This window comes from Gekko japonicus, unplaced genomic scaffold (assembly GCF_001447785.1).
Source record: "Gekko japonicus isolate JY-2015 unplaced genomic scaffold, Gekko_japonicus_V1.1 scaffold1580, whole genome shotgun sequence".
Lineage (NCBI taxonomy): Eukaryota > Metazoa > Chordata > Lepidosauria > Squamata > Gekkonidae > Gekko > Gekko japonicus.
The window spans coordinates 69,159-84,712 of NW_015173719.1; the positions used below are offsets into that span (position 1 = coordinate 69,159).

Below are 15,554 nucleotides of genomic sequence, written 5' to 3' on the forward strand. Positions count from 1 at the left end.
CTGGATTCCCATCATACCAGCAAGTAGGGGTGCCATGTAAATTAAACTACTACTAAGCTCATATTGGGTTGGATCCACCAAACCATTTCCAGGGACGGAAGGATTTCTGGCTACAGACAGCTACTTCGTCTCTGCCCCTGGTTTTGCTATAGCACAAGATCTGCCCCGAAAGGCTACTCTTGGGGGTTCCCTGTCCTCTAGGGCCAGCAGTTGGGGTAGAAGATCGGGGGGCAGCAGGAGAAGAGGAGAAAATGTTCTGCAGGTGGAAATCCTTCCACTCACAATACTCCAGTGAATCAAAGCCTGCTGGGTGAAGATGCAGGAGCTGACAGTGCGAGAACTGAAGGCGCCCCAGTGAAGAGCTATACTGTTTTATACAACAGACATGGCTATGTTTTACCAACTGGCCAGTAAATCTTTCGATCTTTCAGTGCTTGTTGGATGAATGTGATTTTTATTTTATTTTTTGAAACAGGGAACACACATCGGGGATGTCTAAGATATATGCCACTTACATAAACATTGTCCATAAAACACATTACTCATGTAGACAGCTTGGGCACTAGAAGTCAATTCAGGCGGGGGGGGGGGGGACTGGCCACTAGGACCACCATGAAAAGTGCCAGTGGGGTGATATAGCCTGATGGTCCATCTCCTCACGCCAGAGCCACCCTGACCCTGCTGGTGGACCTCCTGATGGCCCCTTCCTTGGTTTTGGCCGGTGTGTGACACAGAATGTTGGACTGGATGGGACACTGGCCCTGATCCAACATGGCTTCTCTCATGTTCTTATGCGGCCCTCACCCTGTGCGCATCAAACTGCTGCTGCTACAGCAAGCCAGAAGTCTTCACCCTGTGCGGAGAGGGAGAGCAGTCGTTGCAAGCTGGCAGCCAAGCTGCACAGGGGATCAGCCGATATTGTGAACCAGGCAGGCCCATAACTACGGTGCGGCCACCCTGTGCGCATCAAACTGCTGCTGCTGCTACAGCAAGCCAGCAGACTTCACCCTGTGCGGAGAGGGAGAGCAGCCGTTGCAAGCTGGCAGCCAAGCTGCACAGGGGATCAGCCGATATTGTGAACCAGGCAGGCCCATAACTACGGTGCGGCATTTCGGGGCTCCACCCCCTAAAATATGGGGCATGCCCCACAACAGCTGCCGCTCCTCTCCCCCCTCCGGTGACATTAAAAGGGCCCTCCAGCTGATCAGCGGGGCGTGTGGCCGCCGATCAGCTGGAGGGCCCTTTAAATCTTGCAGCCGTTACTCTCCCTCCCCTCCTCCAAGATTTAAAGGAGGCCCTTTAAATCTTGCAGGAGATGAAGGAGAGGGGCGGCTGCCTTTAAAAGCTGTCTTTCTGGCGGGGGCTGCCTGTGCCTGGTCTCCAAGCGGCAGAAATCAATGCTTGGAGTTCAGGGAAGGCGTGCTGCTGCCCCTCTCCCCCCCTCCTGTTGCCCCATAAAATTGCCCCATGCCCCACCAACCCAAAATTTCTGGCTATGGGGCTGGAACCGGGTCCTCGTTTCAGCCTCAAGCAGCCTGACTGGCAAGTGAACCGGCTGCCTGAGGGAGTGGCTACCACCACAGTGAGCAAGCTACCTGCCCAATTTTCTTTGTTTCTCCTCTCTACCGGGTGGGTGGGGCCAGGGGCAGGCCTTTCCAGGGCCAATTTTTGCCACCCCCCGATTGAAGTAACCCTTGAATTCTCTCATAAGCTTTTCTGCATATCTGTGTACTGAAAGCTGCCAATGTGGCCACGACAGACCGGCTCAGACCATCATTAACTAAACGGCTGGGATGAAACGCATCAACCCATCTTCGTGGAGAAAGGGAGGGGGTGAAATGATATGCCTCTCTCTGAGATTGTTGCGGAACGTGTGCAGTCGAGCAGAGAGAGGCCATAACTTAAGTGCCTGGTTAAAGTTTCATAATGAGTAACACCCTCTCCCTCCCAACTGGAGCGCCAAGAAGCTCACGCTAAACCAACACCTTCATTCTGCGCCTACAAGGCCAGGGTCAATCTCATCAACCAGCCAGTGGATTCTGGGCAAATCCAAAGCTGCTTTTTTTTTTTTAAAGTCCTTAGAGCTTCAAGCTCATGCTGCCAACTTAATTAACCAACACTGGGGAAATGGACCAGAAAAGATACCTCATGCATTTTATGCATGGGTGTTGCTGCCTGCTGCCTACGCATCCACTTACCAGACTAAAGAACTGAGAGTCGGAGATCTAGTCATTCTCCGTGCAAAAAGGCTAGAGAGGAAGTGTGAGAAGACGCTGCCTGCTGGCTAGCAGCACCTGTGCAACATCTGACTGACTTTGTCCTCCTCCTTCCTCCAGTCCTCCAGTCCCTCTGCTTTCAGCTTGAGGGTCACAGTCAAAGAGCGGTCAAGAGAGAGGATAAGCCCTGCCCTGTACCCAGAAGACTCTCTTTCTCTCATTGGTTTCTACCGTATTTTGTCTTGTAAGCTGCTTTCAATGGCTACTAGCCATGGTGACCTGAGGAGAACCTCCACATTCAGAGGCACCAAACCTCTGAATCCCAGAGCCAGGAGGTCACATCGGGGGAAGGCCTCGGCCTCCATGCCCCATTGTTGGCCCTCCAAGAAAGGATTTAAAGTGTGCTCATTCCAATTACAGGGCCTCGAAAGAGTCCTGTATTGTTATTTTTTGGTTTCCCCCCCCCCCCGGGGGGGGGGGGGGGAGATAATAAAACAAAACAGAATCTTAGGAAATAAAGGATTATGTGGTTAGGGCACTTCTGGTGGTTAGGGCAGGTTACCATCTCTGTAGTTGTAGTTCCAGGAGAACTCCAGGCCCCACATGGAAGTTGGCAACCCTAGGTGTAGTTCCCCATGTACACCATCCCGAGTTCCGCTGAGGAAGGCCGAAGTGTGATAAAGAACCCCACAGAACTATCCTCTGAAGATCAGTGTTCCCTCTAAGCTGAGTTAATGTGAGCTAGTTCAGTTTTTTTAGCCTCCAGCTCACACATTTTTGTCTTACCTCAGGAAGGAAGGCTCCAGAGCAAACTAATCTATGCAGCAGCCCAATCGCTCACTCACAACTTCAATGCCAGTTGCTCACAAAGAAGAATTTTTGCTCACAAGACTCCACAGCAGAGAGGGAGCATTGCTGAAGACTTGTCTTGGATATCTTATTCCACGGATGAACTGCTCCGGTACTGTTAAGACATGGACCTAAATCTTGATGTTCTTTTATTCCACAGCTCACTGCTTTCCGTTCCACCCTGAGATGCTCTCTCCATGTATGTCTCTTAATTCTTTCAACCTCTCCCTCCTTAAGGGATGCCCCCTTAAAAGTGCTGCAGGCCAAAAAAGGCTTGGGTTTTGCATTCTGACAAATAACTCTAGCCGTGTTAAGACTCTGCCCACCCCTGCTGCTGCATCAAGGGGACTTAAGAGGAGGCAATTACTGCAAGAACAGTACAGCGACGTACAGGGTGGAAGCAGAAAGCGCTGATTCAAGCAATTCTGCAACACATCACAAGAACGGGCATGGATGTGCTGACTGTGCTGCAAACCTTCCGCCAGCAATTTCCTAAGGAGCGGACGTACATGCATGCAACGGACTCCTGAACCACAAGGAGAGAAAAACCCTCCACTTCGGTATCTTGCATTCCAGTACAGACAGTTTTACTGGAGAAGAAAAAAAGTGTGTGTGTATGGGGGGAGACTACAGCTCTACTTGCCGCCACATCACCGGAATGTATTGCATCACTTGTGCCGCTCCTTGCTAAGCAGATCAGTGTGTGACAGAGTTAAAGTCTAGATCTCACATGGGATAAGCATAAAGCAAGTCACCCAATTGGCATAACAGCCCCATAACGAAACACTACAGCTAATTCTGCTGTTATTTTTTCCTCGGGAAGAGGCAAGTCTTTCCAAAACTGGAAAGATCACATGCCATTTGCCATTCTTCCAGTGGCATGTTTAAAAAGCTGCATCTGACCATGCCTGTGTTAGGAAAGATTCAAGTTTCAACAACCTCTCTCCCCAAGCAGATAAGTGGGGTGGGGGGAAACCCTTGGAACATTGCAGGAAGCTCTGGGGGGGGAGAAACCCTCCTATGAAAATATTTTCCCTTTCGGAATGGGTGAGGTGCTTTTCCAGACAACCTTGAGACACTCAAAATGTGCAGCACAAAGTTTCTCTGTAAGAATCTACTGCTAATGGTAGTTCTTAGGGCTACTGTAGAAATATATACCATATTTTCAATGGTATGTCGATTGCTAAGATGTGAATAATTTTGGCAACAATATGCTGTGAATAGTTTTGGCAACAATAGGCTATGACGAATCTGATAATCTAGTATGAGGAGTTTATGTTTAGAAGTTTAACTTGATATCCAGATATGATCTGGCTAGCCCCAATCTTGTCAGATCTTGGAACCTAAGCAGGGCCAGCCCTGGCTAATATTTGGATGGGAGACCACCGACGAAGTCCAGGGTCTCGACGCAGAAGGAGGCAACAGCAAAACACCTCTGCATGTCCCTTGCCTTGAAAACCCCACGGGGCTACCGTAAGTCAGCTGTGACTTGACAGCAGAATTTAGAAGTTTAGAAGTTCAACTTGAGTATCCAAACATGCTGGTAAGTCTTATTGTAACCATTACGCTGTTTACTAAAAAAAGAAGAAGTTTAATTTCAACTTTATTTCCCCCATTTCTCTCAGATGGCGACAATTAAATATACATATTTTTCTAAATGATACCTAACTTTCCAGAAATGTTACATGATATGAGAAGGAAAACTAAAAGCCCAAACAGAACTTCAGATTTCAGTGTTAAAGCACAGTGGTGTAACTGCACACACACACACACACACACACACACACACAATCCTCTTCAGGGACTCCGATTCTACCCAGCCTGATAAACACAGTTAACATCACTGCCAGTGTAAGGGTTAACTATAGGAGATGCTAATAGGGTTCCCACTTAGCCCAAGTAACTGAAACCATCCCGCCACTGTGTTTAAACACAGCCGTATTATGTCATAGAATCACAGAATGTTAGAGTTGGAAGGGACCTTGCAGGTCATCTAGTCCAACCCCCTGCACTCTGCAGGAGCATACCTGAAAGATGGTTATTCAGCCTCCACTTGAAAATGTCCAGCGAAGGTGCATCCACTACCTCCCGAGGCAGTCTGTTCCACAGCTCAACCACTCTTACAGTTAGGAAGTTTCTCCTGATATTTAGCCGGTATCGACTCCCTTGTAATTTCCACCCATTAGATCTAGTCTTGCAATCCAGAACGAGAGAGAATAGATCTGCTCCATCTTCTACATGACAGCCCTTCAAATATTTGAAGACTGCAATCATGTCCCCTCTAAGGCTTCTCTTTCCCAGGCTAAACGTAACCAATTCTTTCAGCCTTTCCTCATAAGACTTGGGTTCCAACCCTCTCACCATCCTGGTTGCCCTCTTCTGGACGCGCTCGAGCTTGTCAACATCCTTCCTAAAATGTGGTGCCCAAAACTGACTTCCAAAAATGTCTGTAAAGGTCCACGGAACAGCTACTGTAGATTAGAATGAGCCGACCTTGATCTACCTCCACTGCTGCCCCCTTAATAAATCCTTCTTCCAGGAGAAGGTGTCAGTATCTATTGTGCTTTAGTCTCCAAAATGTAGCACTGTTGCAGAGGAGAGTGATGAGGATGATTGGGGGCCTGGAGATCAAGAAGCCCTGAGGAAAGGCTGAGGGACTTGGGAATGTTCAGTCTGGAGAAGAGGAGGTTGAGGGGGGACATGATGGCTCTCTTGAAGTATCTGAAGGGCGGTCACTTAGAGGAGGGCAGGGAGCTGTTCCTGTTGGCAGCAGAGGATGATAGGACTCACAATCATGGGTTTAAATTAAGGGTGGGAAGGTATCGGTTGGATCTTAGGATAAACTTTTTGACAGGAAGAGATATGCAACAGTGGAATCAGCTGCCTCAGGAGGTGGTGAGCTTCCCCACACAGGCAGTCTTTAAGCAGAGGCTGGACAAACACTTGTCAGGGATGCTTTAGGCTGATCCTGCATGGTGCAGGGGGTCGGACTAGATGGCCTATATGGCCCCTTCCAACTCTGTGAGATTCTATGAGTCTATTATTTTATTTTTTATCTTATTTTTATTTATCTTTAAATTTATATCCCGCCCTACCCCATAGGGGTATTTCTAGCCCAACGCTATGCAACTGAGTTAACAAGATGAGATGCTCCTTTTTTTTCTGCCCCAGAATAACGGAATCCTATCCTCTTGGAGTCTCCAGAGAACAAGCAACTTCCTAAAGCATTTGACACACACACACGCACACCGGGCTTTCGATGGTCTTAAGACAAGTGAAAGAAGGGCAGGGACAGACAGTGGAAGAGGCTGTATTTTGATGTTTCATCCTTCCAAACCTATTGGTGGCTTTTGCTGTGAGTCTTTGGAGGGTAGTACAGGATTTTAAAAACTAATCATTAAGCTACGCTTTACAGAGTTATGCAAGAAATTAAAACCACATGCTCATGAAGTCACTGAAAATAAGCTATTTAGATGATACAGGAAATATGGAAACTATCAGACAGACTTAAACTGGTGAACCACCAACAGACGGAAAACAGCTGTCCCACATTCTGTTTTCTCTTTGCTGGATTTAAACTGCATTGATTGGCATCCCAATCCTTTGATTTTAGCTTTCTAAACAGATAACAAGTGCATTAGCTACAGATGCACTGAGTGAACAATTAAGCATCAACATCAATTTTAAGGGGGCGAAGCATAAAATCGAGCTTTTGTCCGACACTGACTTTGCAGTTATGTGGTCCATCCCTTGCTTTATTCGCAGTAGAATTTTAAAGCATTGAGAGGCCTAGTTTCTCAGCCCTTCCATCTCCTTCAGCTTCTCCATGTGCCACTGAAGGACCACTTAAACTGAGGCATGAATACCAAGCTAACAGTGCTAACAAGCTACCAGATCAAACAAATGTGGCAGAGCAAACAAATGTTTCTGTTGTGTCTTCACCACTGAAATGTAATGTTAAGCTTGGAACCTTAGCCAGGATTCTAACCTGGAACAATCTCATTGGCTAAAGCATATGTGTAACCAATTAAATGTAAGAGAACTGTGGTGAAGGGAAGATGAATGATTAGATGTTATCTTTGAATTATGATTGGACGTTAACTATGTGAGGGCGTGGCTACACCAGCCCGGGATTGTTTAAAAGGGAGCTATGCTCCACTGTTGTTTGTCGTGTGTCATCGTGTTCTGCGTGATCTTCGGATGTTCTCGTTCTTAATAAAGCTGATTCGCTTGTTACTTAGATCGTTGTTGAGTTGCATACTTAACAGTTTCCTATACAAGTAGTGCTCAAGACAATCAGACACAGGATTCTCTTGAGAGCACATCAGGTGATATAGGACCAGTGGTTGTCACACACACACACACACCCAGAACACACGGAGACAGACTGGGAGAGAGCGAAGCACTTTCTCTCATTTGCACCATTATCTGAAGAAACTAAAAAAACAGCAGGAGGATGGTTTGCTGCTCATCTTCTCTAAAACTTGAGCAAAAAAACAAGCTGAAGCTCCAGACGCACTTGCCCCTGATAAGCACATCTGCAGCCTCTTGTGTAAAACTTGTGCTCAGTTGGAGAAAAGTAGAGGAAAAGAGTCCACTACTAAATAATAATGGTCACTATTGAGGTTTTTTTTAAGGAATTAAAGGTAATAGCACACAAAATTGCAGGGGCAGTTTCTCTGCTCCCACCCATTGCTGTCATAATTACAGTGGTGCTGTCAGCCATGCTTAAATCTGATTTTTTTTAAAAAAGTGCAGAAACACTGCGACGTGGCTTGGTTGGTAATACAGCACAAGCCTCCTGACACAAGTCCTGTACTCCTAGCTGTGAAGCATTCAGATTTACAGGCTGAGCATTTCTGGACAGTAAAGAGATTTATAATTTCAACCAGAGGAAATTAACAGCCTCATTCCAGCACTCCGAGACTGTTCCCATAGCTCTACCAAGAGACTCTGGAGCCATTTTATCTTCCTACCCAGACACTGAACAAACTTGGCTGCCAGGAATGTATGCAACCAGCAAGCACACTGTAAAACAGCATCACAGCTGGCTCCTTACAATATAAAACGAGGCCTCGATTGTAAGAGGGAATGCCGCTGAACTCGCAGTGTTTCTCATTCTCATTAAAAGTACACATAGCTGCCCAGCACCCTTTGACAAAGCTGATTCTGTCATTAGAGCAGGCATCACAGCCAGAATGATTAAATAATATTTCCGTCTATCCCATTAAGCGTTTGAAGACCGTGCACTAGCATGAACAGAAGTGCTACAAGGTCACAACTATACAAGTGCTATTCTACAAATTAAGCTGCCCTTGAAATCAACTGGGAAGGGGGGGGGGATGATGAAGCATATCTGTATTAACAAAACATCATCCTGGCAAAATTGAGCAATTTTCAATCCCATTGGTTTTAATAGATTTTAAGCACTGGTTTAATTCTCCCTCTAAAAACAAACGGGATGTGCCCTTGTGTTATCTCCAAGCTTCAAAAATGCAGAGAAGACTGGATGCAGAATACATTTTTTTATGTTTACCTATACTTATTCAACACCTACTCCTACTTTTATTCAAGACCTATTCTTATTCTTGTTTCCAGTTCTTATTTGACATGCTATTAAGGTCGTTGCAAATTTTAGCAGATCTCTCTGTGATGGACAAGGGAGAGTCTTCCTTCCACAGTTACAGACAATCACAGTTTAAAAGGGGACAGAGAAACATTTTGAATGTTAAAAGAGGAGGGAGAAAAAAAAGTTTACCGGCTGACCAAAGGTGAGTCAGGTGGAAAAGGGGTTAGGAGGTATCCTGGTGAGGCGGCAGGGAGTTTAGGTGTTTGACAGGCAGGAAGGACTTGGATGCTGTTTCTTTTTGAAAACAGCTAAAAGACGAAGACTGGTATTTACAAGTCTGTTCCTGTCACAGTTCTAGAACAGGGATCCCCCAACATCAATGGCACCCGCCAACACCTTTCCTGAAGCCCACCAAGTGTTTCTAGAAAGTGGGAGGGGCTTTTCCCAGCAAGGCTTCTGACTGGCCACTGGAGACTTGATTGTAACAGATCTTTAAGAACACTGCTTTGGCGGCAGCCGCCACCACAGCAAAAAGATCTTCACTATGCGACTGAAGGTAAACTGCGGCAGCCATTTTGTGGCTGGCTCCACCTCCTCCAGCAGCCATTTTGTGGCTGCGCCCACTACGATGTGTCAGAAGTCCAGAGGTGCCCGCAGGCTCAAAAAGGCTGGGGACCTCTGATCTAGCGCCATAAATGCATACTCTCAAGGCCCAGCTCTCAGTTACTTTAAGATCTGAAGGGGGGGGGGAAGAAAGCAGTCATTCTTACCAGTTAAATAAACTTACACTGTATATTTTTCCTGACTTCAGTATGTGTTACCTTCAGTATTATAACCTAAAGGTAATCAGATAAACCTAGGAAAAGCTATTCTGGTGAATACAGTACCAGTCCCCTCGCGGATTAGTCAGTCCAAATAACATCTCTTTGCCACACCCCTGAGAGACCCAGAAATTAAAAAAAAATTGAGGGTGTGATTGTTGAAATGGGACACCCAGGGGACATTCCAGTTCAGCCTAAGGGACCTGGAGAAGAACTTTTTTAACAGGTGAAGGGCTTGGATCAGGAGTAGGTCATGACACTCTGTTTACCCTATTTAAAACAAATGGGATATAGATCTCTCATGCAGGTCAGCTGCTACAATGTGCCACAGAGCTACAAAATATTCTGTTTCAGTTGTATACATCTTTAACTGAGCCAGACGTAAATTATGCATGTTCTTGCTTAGGGGGCCGTGTGCATCTTATACATCTTCCTTGACTTCTCCCCCACCCAAACAAAAAGCAGAATAAGACAGCGTGCATGACGAACAGGCACGCAGCTCTTGTAGAGCTGCATCTACAGAGGATAAAAACTAAACCATGTTCATATGTAAACAACAAAACAAGCTTTTAAAAATGTAATATATTAAGTGTGTATTTCTGTTTTTAAGTGTTCACTCGGTTCCTTCCAAATTTCAACCACATCAGCAATAAAACAGCTATTTTTCTGTATTTTGTTTAAAGTTTCAGCAATGGGTTTCAGGATGCTGCTCAGCATATGTTCGACATTTCTCTTAAGCCCAATGTGGAGGATTTTGGCCGTGACAGTGCCATCTATTTTCTCTCGATTTTGTTCACAAACTGTCATCAGAATAGGCCAGTTCATGATATACTGCTCAAAACAACCCACTACAGAGTTCCACCTAACATCTTATGGGAGCGTTAGGTTGGTTCCACCCACTCTTTTCGGAGCTGCTGCTTTGTCACGGAAGTATTTAAGCAACTTCAATGACATTAAGGTGCCGTATCCAGTTTTATAGGTCCTTTTCAAGATGTGCTGCTGGAGAGGAGGGGTGTCCCCTCCGCTTGTGATCAGCACACAGAGGCCAGTGCACGTTATAAGCCCACAAAACCAGGATGCAGAAGATTTAATTCAAAAAACCATGTCAATCGTTTAATGCCTGCCAAAAAAATAATAATCATAAGTCTCCCAGTACAACAGGCAATACCTACAGCTGCTCCATGCTAATATTTACTGTTAGAACCATAAGCGCATTGGGGGGGGGGTCTAATAGTTAAAAGATGAAATACCTGAGCCCCACTAACTTAACGAGGCCATGCAAGATCATACAAATTCAGCTTTACCGCTCGTTCCTAGTCTGTTCTATTTCCCACTGCACTGGTAAATCCAGAAAGCAACTGTGTGAAAGTGATAGTTCTTTTTTTAAAAAAGAAAGAAACATGCACTTCTGCGTGGCATTAGAAGGCACACTGGATTGCCTTACCAGAGACATTAATAGACGTTCCTGCATCTATAATTCCATTGTTGGGCCTCACACAGTATCTGCGGGGTGCTGTAGTCTTGACTTTGAAGCACACATTTCTGTCTGTAGGGTTGCCAAGTTTCAGATTTGTAGTGACGACGTCTGTGAAGGGGCCTGCATAACAGAACACACAAAAAAGCAGGAGGAGGGATTCAGAATATTTTTCCAAGGAGTTCAGATGGTATCTCAGCACACTTATTCAGAAAGATACACACACCGCTACCATGCAGAGACGCTCGAGAGCTACTGCGTTTAGATAACTGCCATAGGATTTAGTATATTTTTATCCCACCCTTCCTCTGATTAGCTCCAGACAGCATGCACACTCCCAACTGCAGCTTTGTGACAAGTCCATTGATGACATGTGTTTGTAAGCATGTTTATCACAATTAAAGGGGTATGGCCTGGGCCATTTTTCCTGTATGCTGGGAATACACGTATGTGCAATTGCTCTCGCGAAAGAAATAGCACTGCTGGATATACATCCGGTATGAACATAAAATGGTCAAGCACATTTAAAACTTAAATCCTCAAGGCTTCACACACATTACCGGGCCTAGGCATTGCAGCAGAATGACACAGTAGAGTCCTGAAGTCGAAGAACTTCCACGTTTATCAGATCACTCCTCTGCATGTGTAGACCAGGCCCCACTAAAGAAGAGAGGGGGCATGACTCATTGGTAGAACACTTGCTCTGCATACAAAAGGTCCCAGATTCAGTCCCCAGCATCTCCAGTTTAAAATGATCTCAGGTAGAAGGTGATGTGAATGACTTCCACTTGAGACTGTGGAGAGCTGCTGACCTCGACGGACCAACGGTCGTATTCAGTATAAGCAGGGGTCATTTCGCAGAAAAAGAGGTGCAGGAGCTCATTAGCACAACTCATCAGCACAACTTATTTGCATATGCCACACCCCCTGACATCACCGGAAGTGTGAGGCCACCCAGTGAGTTCACAGTCCACCCAGTATTGAAGCAGGAACTTCCCTGCTTGAACCTCAAGCTCTCAACTACTCTGCAACCATCACTTTATAACACCAGCACAGCACCTCAGCAACTGTTTTCTAGTGCAGTGTGTTAGACGTATTAAGTTCCCAACTTAAAATAGCAAGACACGCGAGACCTTGTTAGCACCAGCTATTAAAAGCCCCCTAGCAAACTATATTAGAACCCAGCCTGCAAATTCTAAAGTTTCTAAAGGGGTGATGCTATTATGGGCAGAAACGAAAGGTCAGAAGTTAACGACTTCTCTGGCCAGCAGCTGAAGCAAACTACACAAGCTGAAGTTACTGGTATGGGTTTCGACAGCAGATACATGTGGGTTACAGTTCTCCTTTTCTGGTATGATTCTGATATGATTTTGTGGTTTGATATGATTTTGTGGTTTGAAAAATGGAGTTGCTGGTTCAAATATATGCAGGAAAAAACACCTGAATAGGTGGTCATCATAAGTAAAGAAGACCAGATTTATTTATTTAAAAAAATAGGTGGTCATCATAAATTCATATACGAGTTACAGGAGGATATGGTAATAAAAAACCTCTGTGCATAACTTGATGGGGGTATCATACATTCAGGGCTGCCCTCCTTTAGGGTAACTATGACAGGTCAACTCAAGTCTAAGCAGCAGCGGTTGGTAGCCAATGAACTGGAAGTAGAAAATACAAGATGGGAGTTTGCTGTCTCCTCTGGAAGCCTGCAGAATCCCAAAGAGATCCTCCTGGGGCATCACTCTCCCAAACGGCATGGAGGGCTGCAAATTCCACCGTACCAGAAGCACTCCATCACCAGCAGAAAAGAGCGACTAATTACGATGCTTCTCTGTCGACCATCTAGAATGGGGCGCACATACCAAAATTCCTGAGCAGAAAATATACCTGAAAAATGCCTTTTCAGGTTGGCTCTGTGTATTAACAGATGCGAAACAGAATTATGGACGTTATGGAATTATTAAAAAATGGTATGGAACAAGGGATCTTTCTGGGGGCCAGAAGCGGGGGGGGGGGGTTTACAGGACCAAGTCTTCCCTCTCTCCCAAAGACCTCCCAGATTTTAAGAGGATTGGACAATCGGGTCTGATTTTATGGACCCCCAAACAAGATGTCCCCAGCTATCTTGTTATCCATTGTGTCTTATGGGGGGAAATGCCACGGTTAAAACCTTCCATCTAATCTATCAAAGCAACCTCCAGCTTCCCCACAATTGCATCCCAAAACCCCAAACAAGCCAGCACACAAACAGGAAGGCTGCTTCCCACAATAAAACCAAGAGCACCCCTCCCCCCAGCACTGCAACCTCCAAAAGCACCTGGCCTTTATGAACAATCCAAACCAAAAAGCAAAGCAGACAGCAAAATAGTGTGGGGTGGGGAAAGCAGGTAAAAGATTTGGGATTATGGATCTGATGGGCTCCCTCAAATTCCAAATCCAATTTTTACTGAATGTTTTAGAACTGCACACCTCTAATCTAGAATTCTGAGCAGAGGTGATCACTGACAATGTAAATACAAAGTTGATGTATTTATATCTAGAGGTATAAAAGCCATAGAAGCAAATACCTGCATTATGAGAATGTAACTGCCACTGCAAAGAGATCCCAGTCTTTCCAACACCAGAACTCAAAACCACCTGATGAAGGTGATTAGCGACAGAATCAGGACAGATTATCAAAGTATTTTTCATATAAAGCCTAATTGACTTACAGAATTCACAGCCACAAGATGAAGCCAGTTTACAAATGTATTAGCTGTAACAGCTTGAGAGTACCTAAATGCTTAGAGGCAGCACACTTGTTAACAGCAGAAGTTGGTCTAAAGGAAGGACCAACTTCTTGCCTTGTTTTTGAGCTTCCCAGTAACATTCAAAGTACTTGAACAAACACATAAACAATCTGCCAGTACACATGTTTAAAAAAATCTCTTAGCAGCAAGAAGAGAACTAATGCTACTAGAAACAACGAAAATAAGGAAACAATTTTTACCAAACAGAAATACTGGTTCATATCGCCAAGGACTTTAAAATTACTAGCACATAAAGTCAAATCACAAATAATCTCTAATAGAATACCAGTTATTAAAAATACAGAAGGTGAAATGCTTAACCAAACAGAGTCCATAGTTAAGGAATTTGAGGAATTTTACAGAAAGCTATATTCCTCCACAAATCCAACCCAATCACATATTGATTCCTTTTTAAAAGAACAAGGTAACCTCCCTAAACTGAGAGACTGTCATAGATTATCACTTGAAGAACCATTTACAGAATCTGAAATTTTAGAAACAATTAAATCATTGAAAAGTATGAAAGCCCCTGGTCCAGATGGTTATCCATCGGATTTTTACAAAACTTTTGCAAAAACAATAGTGGGACCTCTAACAGCAGCATGCAACGAAGTGCTAATAACAGGCCGCCTTCCTCCTTCGTGGCAAGAAGCCCAAACTGTAGTTATCCATAAGAAGGGGAAAGACCCATTAAACCCAGCTTCTTATCGCCCTATTTCTCTTCTCAACCAAGACTTTAAGATACTCACTGCAACTCTAGCTATAAGAATCAATAAATTTATTTTAGAATATATAAACAAAGATCAGGTAGGGTTCATTCCAGGGAGAGATTTAGCAGATAACACAATTAAAACTATAGAACTTATTAATCATTGCCAATCATCCGATCAAGCTGCTGTGTTTTTATCACTCGATGTCGAGAAAGCATTCGACTCGGTTGAATTTCCTTATCTCTTTTCTGTCTTGGATCAGATGGGTTTTGGCTTTATGCCTCTCCCAAAACTAAAATCAAAATAAATGGGACCTGCACAAACTCCATACCATTGCAACGGGGCACCCGTCAAGGATGTCCCCTATCACCCTTACTGTTCGCAATGGCAGTCGAACCCTTAGCCAATGCAATCAGGAACAAAACTGAAATATCTGGAATTAAAATAAAATCAAAAGAATATAAGTTATCATTATTTGCCAATGATATGATTCTTTATTTAACAAAGCCTACAGAATCTCTCCCAACTCTTAATGATCTCCTAAAACATTTCGGAAAGTTATCTGGACTGAAAATTAATGATACGAAATCGCAAATTATGTCTTTTAAGCTTGCTCAAAATTATATAAAGTTTATCAAAAGTAATTTTAAATTTAATTGGGTTCCTAAATACCTGGAATATCTTGGTCTCAAAATACCGCTGCAGAAATCTGAGTTGTTGACACTAAACCACCATGCAATGCACACTGACCTGTTAAATATAATCAACAAATGGAACAAACTGAATATAAATTGGACAGAAAGATTTAATCTAAAAATATAAATACCCAAGTTTATATTTTTATTTAGATCTGCACCTCTAACTATCTCACCATCAGTAATTAGAAACTGGCAAGCTACTTTACAAAAGTTCTTATGGAACAAAAAAGGACCCAGAATAGGTTTTGCAATTTTAAAGAGACCTAGAACACTAGGAGGCTGTGCATTACCAGACCTAGCGCAATACCAGAGAGCATGCTTACTGTCCAATGTAGTCAAAATGTTACGTATAGAGTTGAAACCAACCTGGGTTGAGATATACGAAGACCTATTATATCCTGAAATGCTAGCTGATATATTATGGTCAC

At 44.3% G+C, this 15,554-nt stretch overlaps 1 protein-coding gene across 3 annotated transcripts in view; it reads right to left on the reverse strand.

Annotated features, from left to right (window-relative positions):
* The window catches only part of VAPB (VAMP (vesicle-associated membrane protein)-associated protein B and C), a 71,281-nt gene that overhangs the window by 19,496 nt on the left and 36,231 nt on the right, over window positions 1-15,554 (reverse strand). Inside the window, exons 1-2 of one of the 3 annotated variants that reach the window (XM_015423358.1) lie at window positions 11,490-11,535; window positions 10,900-11,052 (exon numbers count right to left, since the gene is read on the reverse strand). In XM_015423358.1, the coding sequence (XP_015278844.1) occupies window positions 10,900-11,052; window positions 11,490-11,502 (166 nt within the window). In that variant the 5' untranslated portion in view covers window positions 11,503-11,535. Of the gene's footprint in view, window positions 1-10,899; window positions 11,053-11,489; window positions 11,536-15,554 lie in introns of those variants that run through there. The other 2 variants (XM_015423357.1, XM_015423360.1) reach the window with 2 other exon arrangements.